General features: G+C 35.2%; 1 protein-coding gene across 2 annotated transcripts in view; it reads left to right on the top strand.

Moving 5' to 3' along the window:
• TBC1D32 (TBC1 domain family member 32) overlaps nucleotides 1-12,232 on the top strand; it is a 131,345-nt gene extending 119,113 nt beyond the window's left edge. For both annotated transcript variants that reach the window (XM_054722529.1, XM_054722530.1), the window contains 2 exons: nucleotides 4,346-4,534; nucleotides 12,060-12,232. In XM_054722529.1, the coding sequence (XP_054578504.1) occupies nucleotides 4,346-4,534; nucleotides 12,060-12,179 (309 nt within the window). In that variant the 3' untranslated portion in view covers nucleotides 12,180-12,232. The remainder of the gene's footprint in view (nucleotides 1-4,345; nucleotides 4,535-12,059) is intronic.
• The last annotated feature ends 2,002 nt before the right edge of the window (nucleotides 12,233-14,234 follow it).

Here is a 14,234-nt window from a genome sequence, read left to right on the forward strand (position 1 = left end):
TTACTATAAGCTCAATAATCAATTCTTTCAATTCTTCTAAAAATCCAAGTCAGGGAGCAACAGGTTCTTGAGAATTTATTTTTGCCATGCTTATCTGGATTAATACAATGCATATTGTCTAATACCTCCAATCATTCACTGGTTCCTAACATATATCCTATAATTTAAAAATAGACTACCAAAGACTGTGGGAAAAATTTGCAATACCTCAGGCCCCACTGTATCAGGTTGGTATCTGTCATTTTGGATTCTGTTTATCAATTTGACATCTCTTTATCAATTTGATACATTTTTATTAATTTGAAACTGCTTACATGTAACCAGCAGATTTATCTAATACAAACCACAGCCTTATTTCTCAGCAGTAATATTATGTTTCTTAAGTTATCTAATTTAAAAATGCCTTTTTAATGGTTCCCTTTGTGAGCCACTTTAATAAGTTTATGTTTAAGGTATATGCCATTGTTTTATTGAAGTATTTGCCATTTTATTGCTAATATAGAACATGAAAACTACTTTTAAGTAACTAAGTGGGTGTATGTGGTTAAGTAATTATTTGGGTATTAATTTTGTATTTAAAAGCTTATTCATTTTGATCTAACTAGAAGCAGTGCTTTTTCAAGTTGTTAATTTATAGACAACTAATGGGTTGGGATTGCTTGATTAATGAAAGATTTGTAGGTAGGTTGCTAAATAAAATAATAGTTCTGTAGAGTAAAAATAATCTCAACTAGAATAAAAAATATAGTTAGAATTATATATTTATTGAAGAGTTTCTTTTAAAAGTAACTGAGGTTGGAAAGGAAATAAAAATTAAAATATATATTCTTTCCTTTTAAATGAACAGAAAATCACATGTTCTAATTAACTTTTTGACCAGTTTTACTTTTGTTAAAAACTGTCCTCATTGAATTTTTTTAACTTTCCTGGCTTAAGTAGAACATATATTTAGTGATTTATCTCTTGTAATTCCTTTGGAACGTCACTTGGCGTATCACTGATTATTGCACTGTGCTGTGTCAGCAAGTGGGCTAACATGGATAATCCTCAGGATACACTCTAGAAAAACCTCTGGGTTTTTCTCTTTTGCTGGATCTCTGCCACCACCACCACCACCATGAAAGAAGAATTATAGAAAACTATTTTATAATTCATATTTCATGACAGTGCTTTTTAAAAATGTAAAATTATACAAATGAAAAGCAGAATGTCAAGACTGGGAATGCCCCTTGCTCAGAGTCCTACTTAAAAATGTGTTCCAGGCTTCGCCTCTCCTCATGTGCTAATGCTGGTACTTGCTCCCTGTGCCCCATCTTTACTTGTCAGGTTCTTATCCTTGAATGTCTGTCCAAATATGGTGCATTTCTGTCCAAATATGGTACATTTCTATACATATTTTGCAAGTGATTTTTCTTCCTTATGAACCTAAAAGCTATTTAAATGTTTAAAGTGTAATTAGGTGTAAAGAACATTGGTTTACTATAAAACAATGCTTGAATGTATGTAAATGCCAGAAAATTGCAATGGCATTAGAAACTATATAATAAAGAACTAATTGCAGATTCTAGGGTGACTTTCTTTTAACCAATTTGGATAAAGGAAGATGGATAAATACCTCTCTACATACATTTTAACTTCGGATCTATTGTTGGAACATATAAAGCTGGTAGGTTTAAAGGTTAGACAGTTAGTGATCAGCAGTTTCACACCATTCAGCCTGTAGAAGAGTAAGGCCAACTAGAAAGATGGACAAAACCTGTGACCTTTTTCGTCTTTGTCTCCTTGTTAAGTTATCCCTGAAACTTAATTACAGCTGAATGAGACCTGCTTTCTCTGGCTACAGGGATTATTGTATTAATTTCCACTCTTCAGCTATTTCTCCTTCCTTCATCCAGAGATTCTCATTTTTATTAACAAAGCCTACTCATAAGTTGATTGGCATTAGTAACTGTAGCAAAGAACACAGAGAGAACCCTGGCAACAGTGCTTTAAATGAATTGAAAGTATCTCTTCTAGTCAAAGAATCATTGAATGCTTTAACCTATGTAGTCAGGTAGGAGCAGGAGGTATTTTCTTCCCAGTCCAGTAGAGCCACATTATGTGGGTATTTGGTGGGCAGTGAAAGTTGGTAATGAGCTCTGCATGCCAACTTACCCTCCTGGCCGAGGTCTGGGAGAAGAATCCTATTAATGTCAAGTGGACAGTGAAGTTGGGACCAAAGAAAATTAACTATATTCTGCCTATTGACAAATATTAGACATTTATAGACATATTCTAATTCAATATTGAGTTAACTCGTAAGCTCAATGAAAAGATTTTAGAGCATAATAGAAGGGAACTTAATATTTATAAAGGAAAATTTTATACCTGAGAACAGAATTACGATAAAAAACAGAAAGAAATATTTGATCATATATAGTTGGCATTATAAATAACAAAATAGAAAATATGACCAGAAGATGAGATGAAAAGATATGCCCATAATGGCTGAAATTTGGAGTTTAATGGCTGACATGAGTAATAATGTATGGAAAGCAAAAATTCATTGATACCATCTGGTATGGGCTGAATTGTATCCCCCCAAATTCATACGTTGAAGTTTTAACCCGCAGTACCTTAGCATGTGACTATTTAGAGATAAGGTCTTTAAAACTGGTAATTACACTATAATGAGGTCATTAGGGTACACCCTTACCCAGTATGAGTGGTGTCCTTAAAGGAATAGCAGATTTGGATGCAGACATGTACAGAGGGAAGACCTGAAAGAAAGCTGCCATCTATAAAACAAAAGAGATTGGCCTCAAGAGACCAACCCTGCCAACACCTTGATTTTGGACTTCTCCAGAATTGTAAGAAGATAATTTTCTGTTGTGTAAATCACCCAGTCTCCGGTACTTTGTCATGGCAGCCCTAGGAAACTATTATAACAGGTAAGGGCAGTTAAAGACGGAATCAGTGTATCAAAAATTAGAATCAGAGGTATAAAACAAATTTTAGAAACTATTTTTAAAGGGACAAAGTGATAGAGCAAAAGAAAATTTATGTCTCTGTATCTTTTGTATCTACGATAAATTGAGATACGCCACCCTATCTGTTCCCATTTCTCCCTCCCTTCTCCCTAAGACATAAAACTATAGGAGAAGTTGGGTTCTTTCCTCAGTGGTAATTTGTTGATCATTGGGAAAACTAAAATATTGGAAAATAATCAGTTGTCTTAATTTCCCAAGACTGCAGTATCAAAGTATTATAAACTGGGCTGCTGAGAACAACAGGAATGTACTGTCCCAGAGATCCGGAGACTGGAAATCACAATCAAAGTCCTGGCAAGGCTGTGTTCCCTCCGCACACACCAGGGGAAGACTGTTTGGTGCTTCCTTCCTAGCTCCTGGTCGCCTTAGATGTTTCTTGGCTTCCAGATACGTCATTCATTCATTTGTCTTCTAGTCTGACATTTTCTGTGTGTGGCTTTCCAGTGTCTTCCCCCTGTGTATGTCCCTTTGTCCAAATTTCCCTTTTTTTATATGGTTGCCAGTCACATTGAAATAGGGTTTACCCTATGACCTCATTTTATCTTGATTACTTCTTTAAGACCCTGATTCCAAATAATGTCACATTCACAGGTAGTGGGGTTAGGACTTTGACATACTTTTTAAGGGAACACACAATTCCATCCATAACATTAATGTACCAAAACGTTAGCAATGTTGATCTCTGTGTGATTATTTTTTCTTAAACTTTTCTGTTTGTCCACAACAAACATGTATCTCTTTTATAATCAGAACAAATATTATTCAAAAAGTAAGAGAAATGATTTTTTAGAAAGACTCATTTTTTAATTATTCTCTTCATTAGCTTTCAGTTTTTATGTTATATAATTCTGTTTGGTTTAAATTGTTTTCTGATTCAGCGAGAGTCCATTTGCATTAATGTAACATTTAGCAATCTGTTATCTGCATAATTATACATCTGTGATTATAGGTAGGGTTGAAAAATTAATTCCACCTCTGAATTAATATAGTCTCTCAGCATTTGTTATCTGTAGAGAGCAGACTGGTGTTATGGATAAGAAGAGACAAGATGAGTAAAGAGGGCATTTAGCAATAGGCATTTGTACAGTGTGAACACCATCAGTTGCCCCCAAGTCCCGAGTCCCAAGGCCATGAAAGTTTTCTCATGCACTGAGCGAATAGGTGAAACATACTTGTAGGCTTATGTGCAGAATGTCTTTCTATTTTGATTAAATGCTAAGCTCTTCATTGGTTTTATGTGTGTTATTGGTTATTGCTTTTTGAAAGTCAAATATGGTCATACAAACTTTCTAAAGAGCTGCTTTCTTTTTTTCCAGATTTGTCTGCAATGGATAACTCAGTGTTTTTGGAATTATTTAGATTGGATAGAAATCTGCCATTATATTGCTACTTGTATTTTCCTGGGTCCTGATTATCAAGTGTATATCTGTATAGCTATCTTCAAACATCTACAACAAGACATTCTACAGCACACTCAGACTCAAGATCTGCAGGTCTTCCTAAAAGTAAGTGGCTTTCTATCTGAAGGGCAAATAGTTAAGAGTTAATAGCTAATTTTTATGGGATGCTCAATGTCAGATACTTTTCTAGACTCTCATATAATCCTAAAAACAGCCTTTTGAGGTAGGTACTGTTATCATCCTCATTTTAGAAATGAGGAAACTGAAGAACCAAATTAAGTAAATTGCCCCAAATTATACAGGTGGTGATGGACCTGGGATGTGAAGTTAAGCTGTCTGGATCCAAAATGTTGCTTTCATAACTAGTGTGCTATGCCAAAATGCATGTTGGTTTTATATTTCTATATCTTAGTCAATTCAAGTTCAAGTTGCTTTGTTAATACAGAGGTTTAATGCTTATTTAAAAAACATTTGATATAATTTCTTATACCTTCATATTCTATATTTTTCTAAACTTCCAGCTATTTTTTATAAAAGGTTTTATAACACTCTTTTAAAAAGTCATTTTCGCCGAAACCGGTTTGGCTCAGTGGATAGAGCGTTGGCCTGCCGACTGAAAGGTCCCAGGTTCGATTCCGGTCAAGGGCATGTACCTTGGTTGCGGGCACATCCCCAGTAGGGGTTGTGCAAGAGGCAGCTGATCGATGTTTCTTTATCATCGATGTTTCTAACTCTCTATCCCTCTCTCTTCTTCTCTATGAAAAATCAATAAAATATATATTTTTTTAAAAAAGTCATTTTCATGTATAAGTTGATATTTTAGAATAAGACATAGTTGCTTACTTTCTCATTCACAATAATGTGACTTTTGAAGCTCTGGGCTTTAGGAAATACATATGTAAATATCATGTATTTCCTGTGTGCAGTTTTTGATGGCAGTCCAACTCTGTTTTAAGTTAAAATCTTTCCTTGAATTTAAAGTATGTTTCCCTCCATCTATTACCTTTATCATCCCACAGACACACATTGACATACATACTCCAAAACCACTATATATCATTTGCTAGGATTTTTCTAGGTCAGTGACTAATGTCTATGCAAATTAATTTTATTTTTATTCTTTACCATTACATATTTGTCTGAGCTCTTTTCCATTTAATGATGATTTTCGGTAAATAATTGTCATTGATCATTCGATTGCCAAACTATCAAGTATGTTTATTTCATAAGTACTAAATTAAAAAGGTCTCAAATTATCATATATCACTAGAATTATGATCTTAGAAACATTCTTAATGAAAAAGTATCCGAAGACAATGGTTGTACATATAGGAGGAAAACTAAGGTAGAAAATGAAAAAAAGGACCTGCAAGAGGTAATTGGAGTACAGGGGTGGTTAAACAAAAGGAAATTATGATGAGGATCAAATGTGAATTTCTTTTCAGTAAGAAGTATTTTCATCAGCTACATAGTCAGTTATAGGGGCTTCAGAGTGTGAAAATTTCCCGAACTCATATTTGTATATTCCCTAATTTTCTATCCTCTTATCCTACTTTAATTTTTTCTACAGTGTTTGTAACTAGCTGAAATTATTTTATATATATTTTTGTCAATCCCCAGTAAAATGAGTAAGCTCCACAAGAACTTTGATTTTGTCTATATTGTTTACTAATGTATTTTCAATGTCTGGAACAGTACCTAATACATAGTGGGTGCTCAATAAATACTTGTTGATAGAATAAACAAAAATATAAATAAATATAAAGGGAAAGATGAATGAACTTAGTTTTAGTCACATTGAATAACAAACATTACTAAATTTTTCAAAGGATTGTCACTTATCTTCCTTCCTGCCACAAGTGTGTCTTTATATTTTATCATCTCTAAATCTGATTAATGGTGATTATTGCAGTTTTATCTCTTTCTTGACTACTGCCGGGAAAATTGTAATAGAGTTTGCAAACGGTGACCTCATTAAATGAGTCCCCAAACTCTGTTGTTCTCTGCGCATAGTGCTATCAATTTAAAATGAAAGAATTTTTAGATGAGAGGAGAAAATTATCTTTGCTAACTAAGTCATATTTAAATTACAAAAAATTTAATTGAATTGGTTTAAATCCAAATTAAGGACACACTGGCAAAGAATTAATCGTTAGTACTTGTCCTGGAACAAACCTATTTCTTACTCCTGCTGTTTGCAGTCATCTAAGGGATTAGAAAAAATGCCTGTCGGATATTGATTTTACTTTTTTTTTTTTTCCAAGCAGGTAGGTCTCAGCTTCACTGATCTCTTTGGTGGGCAGTTATTTTTCTTGTGAGATAAATCCCAGTGTAGTTTCTTTAAATATGCATTTACTACCCCTTTAACTACTCTTTTAAGTCCTGCCTTCTTGTTTGCAAAGTACATAAACTTATGTACACCATTTTTCACTTACTGACATATTAACCAATAATGAAATTTTGATTAATGAAGTGATTTTTTTATATATCCCTTGGGAGATCCCTTAAGTCAGGAATAGCTATATGATTCAAAAATTCCTCCTTTAACTATAGTCATAGGGATTAAACCTTGGAAATTATGCTTTACACTTTCTGATCTAAAATCTCAGCCTATTACTAAGGGAGAAAAAACAAAAAACCTTAACAATTCTCCATTAGTACTTGTCATAGCCATGCTAATATTCTTTTAAATTACATGTTGTTTTTTGACTCTACATATTTAGTAATACTTGCTTCTGAGAGGAAAGAAACTGAAGTATAATAGGAGACTTTTACTTGTTATATATATATTTGTATGTATTTACGTGGACTTTTTATTTTTAAAGAATGGGCTCATACATTTCTTGTAAAATTTTTTATATTAACCTTTATTGTTGAAAGTATTACAGATGTCTCCCTATTTTCCTCCCATTGACCTCCTCCACCCCTCACCTGTCCTCTCAATACTACTTTTATAATAAACTAATTTTTAAAAGGAAATGGAATCCTATGTAATAAAGAGCTAATATGCTAATTAGACCGAACAGCCGATCAACCTTCTGGATGTCCCTCCGGATGACCTTCCAGATGAAGCCGAGGCTGCGAGGGCCAGCTGAGGCTATGAGGGGCTGCGAGGGCCGGCCAGGGCTGCGAGGGCCAGTCAAGGCAGCCGGGGCTGCAAGGGATGAGCCCCTTGCGTGAATTTCGAGCATCAGGCCTCTAGTCATTAAATGAAGTAGATAAAACAAATATCTGACTGTTGTAAATAAGTTCAAATAATCAGGCCCAATTGAATTAATTTCCAAAATATTGACAAACACAAACATGTTTTTCACTATTATCAGCTATTCTGATAATCTATACTAATAAAAGGCCTGTGGCCGTGATGCTGTAATGAGAAACGACCAAATGAGCAGCGGCTCTCGCGGGCGGCGAGTGGGGCAGGGTGCGAGCTACTAGCGGCAGAGAGCTATGAGCGGCAGAGGGCGGGGCAGCGAGCTGCAAGCAGCAATGGGTGGGGCGGCCAGCTGAGGCAAGCAGAAGCGAGCTACTTGCGCACGATTTCGAGCACGCTGGGCCTCTAGTTTTCAGATAATGAAATGGTTCCAGAAGATTGAAATTATGCAATTTCTTTTCCTGGTTTAAGTTTCATGTATAGACAGAAAGTGACATGTTAGAAGTATAAAGAAAACATCAACCTATTTGTGTTAATTTGGGTTTCAGTTCAAGATTTTATACCAGGTAATCGAGAGTCTAGATGCAATGCCTGCATATTTACTAGCCTACTGAATAGTTCTTCACGATCAGTCAATATATTTCAAATACTTCTTGGAATTTCTTATACCAGAAGCTGCTGAACACTCATAGGCAGCCCAAGTTTATTAAAAAATAAAACAACAGCAAAAAGTAAACAAAAAATTATTTTTCTCTTTTGATTAAACCACTAAATATTAGATTATATAAATACCATGAATATAAATTGATATCAGGAAAGTATTGTCTTTTTCACAATATTGTTGTAGACAACAAAAATGTGGGTTGGATAATACATCAGCTAAGTGCATTATTCCCACACTATGGTGATTAATAGGTCAATGCTGAGCTACATGACAGCTTCTGAAGGCATGCTAAAGAACATAGCCCTGCCTGGCTGGTGTTGCTCAGCAGGTGAGCATCGACTTATGAACCAGGAGGTCACGGTTCGATTCCCGGTCAGGGCACATCCCCAGGTTGCAGGCTCCATCCCCAGTGTGGGGCATGCAGGAGGCAGCCAAGCAATGATTCTCTCTCATCATTGATGTTTCTCTCTCTCTCTCTCTCTCTCTCCCCCACCCTCTTCGTCTCCCAACCTCCTCCCTCTCCCTCTCTGAAATTAATAGAAGATATATTTTTTAAAAAAGAACGTAGTTCTTGGACATGGGGTCCTGAACATTTTTATCTGTGACAGATGATGGTTTAGAAATTCTAGAGTCCAGACAAAAATACATTCCAACAAAATAAGTATTCTCAAATACCTCAGCCAGCTTGAATATCTAAAGTTTGTGTTGTTGTTGTTGTTAATGCAGTACCTCCCTCTCTCTGTCTCTCTCTCTCACACATGCACACACAGAAGACACACATACAGACTGGCCTTATTGCATTCCTCTCAGCATGCCAGTAGGTTGGCAGTGATTTTTATTTTAGTTTGTGAATTCAACCTGGGGACAAATGTCACTGAAATGCCAGGCCAAGAAAAGATTGCCTTGCAGTGAATATTAGACTGTGAAGGCTCAAAATTCTTAATTAAAATGCTTCAAGTAAATCTTGCATATTATGGCAAAATCAATTTAAAATTATGAAAAAATCAGATTAATTTCATTCCAATCAGTTAGTTGTCAAGCGGGATTTTCTTTGTGTGTTGCTATTGCAGCTGTAGCTCTAGGACATGTTGGCAGGCTAAGATAGGGAGATCAGACTGAGAAAAACCAATGGAGGGCTAAGCTTTAAGAGACAAAAGTATACATATTACAAATCATTCACTATCTGAGGGGATAGATAAAACATCTTCAGTATCTTGTAAACTGTGGTTTACAGATGTTTTCTGCACCGTCCTTATATCACTTGAGGTCACCTGAATTAAAATTCTGGCTCTGTTGCTAACTGTGTAACCCGGGGCATGTTGCTTTACTTTTCTATGCTTCAGTTTCTTCATCTGTATAATTGAATGTGGAATAATACCTATTACATAAGGTTTTTGAGGAATGAAATGAGATGATATCTGTATAAAAGTACTTTTAAACATTATCTGGCACATTACAGGTTCTTAAAAATAACTTGAGTTTCTACATTCCTGTTCCATGCCTCTCCCATCCCTCTCTTGTTCTCGTTTAAGAAAGAGATGTGTAGAGAATACAGCAAAAGAAACTGGGGTTTCTACTGAGTTAAAAGCTAGACTATATACTTTTGTTCCCATTTCTTCCCTCTAGCCCCAAGAGGTCTTAGTATAACATATCATAGCAATACCTGGCATTGACATAGACTTCAGTTCTACCTCAGGAACATTCATGTACATTGCATCTGATCAAGGTCTGTTTCTTCATGTACCCAGCCAAAATGGAACCATCTCTCTAGTCATTGCATATGCCTTTCAGCTGAATTAAAAATCTTTAAGAGCCACATACTCTATTCTAAATGTTTAAGAACCTCATATTCTATCCAAAACCACACTATTTAAACTTCCTTGATGCTAAGAATCACTAGGGGGCTTATCAAAGCTCAGATATCTAGACACTCCCAGACGTTTTAAAACACAGTTTTCATGACAAGAGGCCTCAGTTGTTAGATTTCAGTACAAATTCTCAAGTAGCTCGAAATTTTTAAACTGTAAAAATGTCAACTTTGGAGCTTGAATCCAGAATGCCAAAATCAGGATTCAAAACTTTTTGAAATATGATATCCAGGCATTGTTTTTGAAATATGTTTTTATTGATTTCAGAGAGGAATGGAGAGGGAGAGAGAGATAGAAACATCAATGAGAGAGAGAATCATTGATCGGCTGCCTCCCACATGCCTCCCACTGGAGATCGAGCCCATAACTCTGGCATGTGGCCTTGGCTGCAATTGAACCCGGGACCCTTCAGTCCGCAGGCCGATGCTCTATCCACTGAACCAAACCAGCTGGGTTGATATCCAGGCATTTTTAATTTTACCAAGTATCCCAGGAGGGACCCACCAGAAGAAACATAACTTGTAGGTTGTTTGTGTTTCTACCCCTTTGACCTGGTAAGGTTATTTTTCATACTATAGGTCAGACACAGCATACAAAGAGTCATGTCTACCAAGGGTAAAGAGCAGAGCTGTGTTCACAAAACCCCTTCTCTTACATGACTGTTACTATATCATTTGTTGCTTCTTATGTGAAATTTGATATTATTGCAAACTCTTTGTTAAGTGATCTCAGTGTAGAGTCAATTCTACACCTTTTGTGGTAAACTTTTATATCACTTCCTGGTGATTAAAAATCAACTCTTTATTCCTATTTAACCCACTCAAAGTGACTTACCTTACTTTTTTTCTTTTTAGTGGTGACATTGGTTAATAAGATTATATAGGTTTCAAGTATATATTTCTATTATACATGGTCTGTATATTGCATTGTATGCCCACCACTCAAAGTCAAATCATCTTCCATCACCATGTATTTGGCTCCCTTTACTCTTTACTACACCGCACCTCCCCTTCCCTCTGGTAACCTCCATACTGTATCCAGGAGTTTCAGTTTTATATTCCACTTATCAGTGATATATGGTTCTTAGCTTTTTTCTGACTGACTTATTTGGCTCAGCATAAAATTCTAAAGGTCCATCCATGTTGTCACAAATGGCAGTATTTCATCTTTTCTTATGGTTGAATAGTATTCCATAGTATGTATGCACCACATCGTCTTTATCCATTCAACCATCGAAGGACACGTTGGTTAAGTGATCTCAGTGTAGAGTAAATTCCGTGTCTTGGCCACTTTGAATAGTGCTGCAATGAACATAGGGGTGCATATATCTTTGTGGATAAATGTTTTCAAGTTTTTCTGATGGATACCCGGAAGAAGGATGGCTGGGTCATATGGTAGCTCTATTCTTAATTTTTTGAGGAGGATCCTTACTGTTTTCCATAGTGGCTGTACCAGTTTACATTCCCATCAGCAGTGAATGAGAATTCTTTTTTTCCACAACCACTTGAATTGCTATTACTTGACTTGTTGATAATAGCCATTCTAACAGTTGTGAGATGTTATCTCATTGTAGCTTTGATTTGCATTTTCCTAATAGTGAAGTCGAGCATCTTTCCATATATCTGTTGGCCATTTGTATGTCTTCTTAGGAAGATTTCATTATCTCTTAGGAAGATTTCATTATCTAAGAGTCTGTTTTATTTTTTGTTAGCTGTATAGCATGTTTTGGTTTGAAAACAGACAACGTTATTTTATAGGTACATGATTTCTTGCTATCATATACATATACAGCCTACTAAATAAAAAACAGTACACATTTACTAACAACATGAAATTCCTTGTTTGTAGCTGAAAAAAGTGATACATCAACTATTTAAAGTTTATAAACAGAATTGTGTCTCTTTATCTGAACTAATGAACTGTTCCCTTTACATTTTTTGACAGGAAGAAGCACTGCATGGGTTTCGAGTGAGTGATTACTTTGAGTACATGGAAATTTTGGAACAAAACTACCGACCAGTGTTGCTGAGAGACATGCGGAACATTAGAGTGCAGAGCACATAGATCATGAAACACACAATTTAATTTTATGTTTTATTTATTTTAAAAGGAAATGAAGGGACACTATTGTTTCCTATCTGTATTCATAACAACATATGCTTTGTGAATATACATATTATAAATCAATACTGAGAGTTTATTAATATAGTAATGTATTCCAGTAGGCATTTGCTCAATTTTTGATATGAAATGAATTCATTTTTATAAGATTGCTTTTTTGTATGGTTGTTATAGAATCAGATCTAGCTAACCTAAGGCCCTTCATGTTTCATAGGTATTTCCTGCCTACATACCCTGTTTCACCAGATGTTTAAAATATTTTCTTAACGAGTTTGGAAAGAAACAGCAATATTGTAAATGATTGCTTTACTAGCCAGAAAGAGTCCAGAGAGTCAAGGAAAAGACAATTGTTTTCTTTATTATTTTTTTTGTCTGCACATTTAAGGAAAATAGACAAAACCACAACTGCTTATTTGACATGTGGAGGAACAAATGATATTTACCATGGCAAGTTGTAGGAAAAATGTCATCTCCAGACATAATTGTTTTTCTAGGAATTGCTTTTGATACCTATATCAATTTATAATTTTCCATATGAAATGGAGTCTCTACATGGTTCATTTAAAAGATAGATTAGTTATTTCATACTGATAAGCATTTCACTCTCATTAGTTATGCATTTTCCTTGGTGATAGATTTGATTTGTACTGAATTGAAAACATTAAGGAGAATAGATTTCTAAATTATTTTAAATTATCAACAATATGTCTTATTTAAATAGAAGTCTCTGTTTCAATGAGATTAATATAATATGTTAGGGTCTATTTTCTTACATTATAACTGTCACATTTAATATATGAAAGATAATATATAAAAATATTAAATTGTTAATTTTTCAGTCAGCCATTTCAACAAGTTTTTAAGTCAACCATTAAAACCATTCTGAAGCTCCCCCCCCCACCTTTTCAACCCAAAATGGCTCACCCACAAACTCAATTTCCTTTTAGGATGTTGAAACATCTGGTACTGTACAGTTTTCAATTTTGTGGTATTTAAGCTATTGCAATATCAACCTTCCAAAACCAGGTCTTATGTTGTAAATGCCAACAGTAGCTTCTCAGTAATGGTGTTCCTAAAGGGCATTGAAAAAGTAGAGAAAAGAACATTGAGCAAGTTAATTTGACATATTGCTCACTTCATCTCTGGCTGATATAAGTAAGAGAGTCCTAGGTGACCCAAAACACCAAGCTTACTAGTAGTGTACTTCAAACTTAATTTTGAAAAGCTGTTCCACAGAACCTGTGATACAAGTTTATGGGTCCATTCCCTTCCATTCTGTTCCCGAGTATTGTTATTGGTCCTAAGAAACCTACAGCTTTATTTCTTTTTAAAATTTCTTACATGGTAATTAGAAATGCGAGTGGAGAAGAAACTATACCTTAATTTTGTAATATACATTGGTGATTTTGACTGGAAACTGAAGTAAGATCTAGATAATAACAATTACATTTTGGAAAAGTGACTTCAGCTGGAGCCAGAAAGCTTTGATTTTCATTTGATAAATATCTTATGAACAGTGACATAAACAATGAGCAATTTGGTGAATAAATACCAATGATAGCTATGCTATTAACATGTTAGCTATTGTATTGCCAACACTGTGAATTATTTTTGCACCTATTTTTATTTTAAGAATATGCTTTAGAATAGAAATAAATATAGTCCTCTCTTGCCTCTCAGTTTTGTTTTCAATTATTTAAAGTACTAGTGGCCCGGTGCACAAAATTCATGCACATTAAAAGGGAATTAATTAGAGGAAATATTTTAATATTGCTATTTGCCCTTTATAATAGAAGTGTCAGAGATGAAAGAAAATTAGTAAAATGTATATGAAAATCTTCCTCCTGTCAGAGTCTGAGGTGCACTGTGGGACCCAGAGTCAAATCCCCGCCCAACTGCGCATGCATCGAAATCGCACAAGACCCAGATCCGGCTGGTTCCACCCCCATTGGGCAAGATCCAGACCCATCAAGCTCTGCCGGGCAGGGGGCGCAGCCT

This window comes from Eptesicus fuscus, chromosome 10, assembly GCF_027574615.1.
Source record: "Eptesicus fuscus isolate TK198812 chromosome 10, DD_ASM_mEF_20220401, whole genome shotgun sequence".
Taxonomy (NCBI): Eukaryota; Metazoa; Chordata; class Mammalia; order Chiroptera; family Vespertilionidae; genus Eptesicus; species Eptesicus fuscus.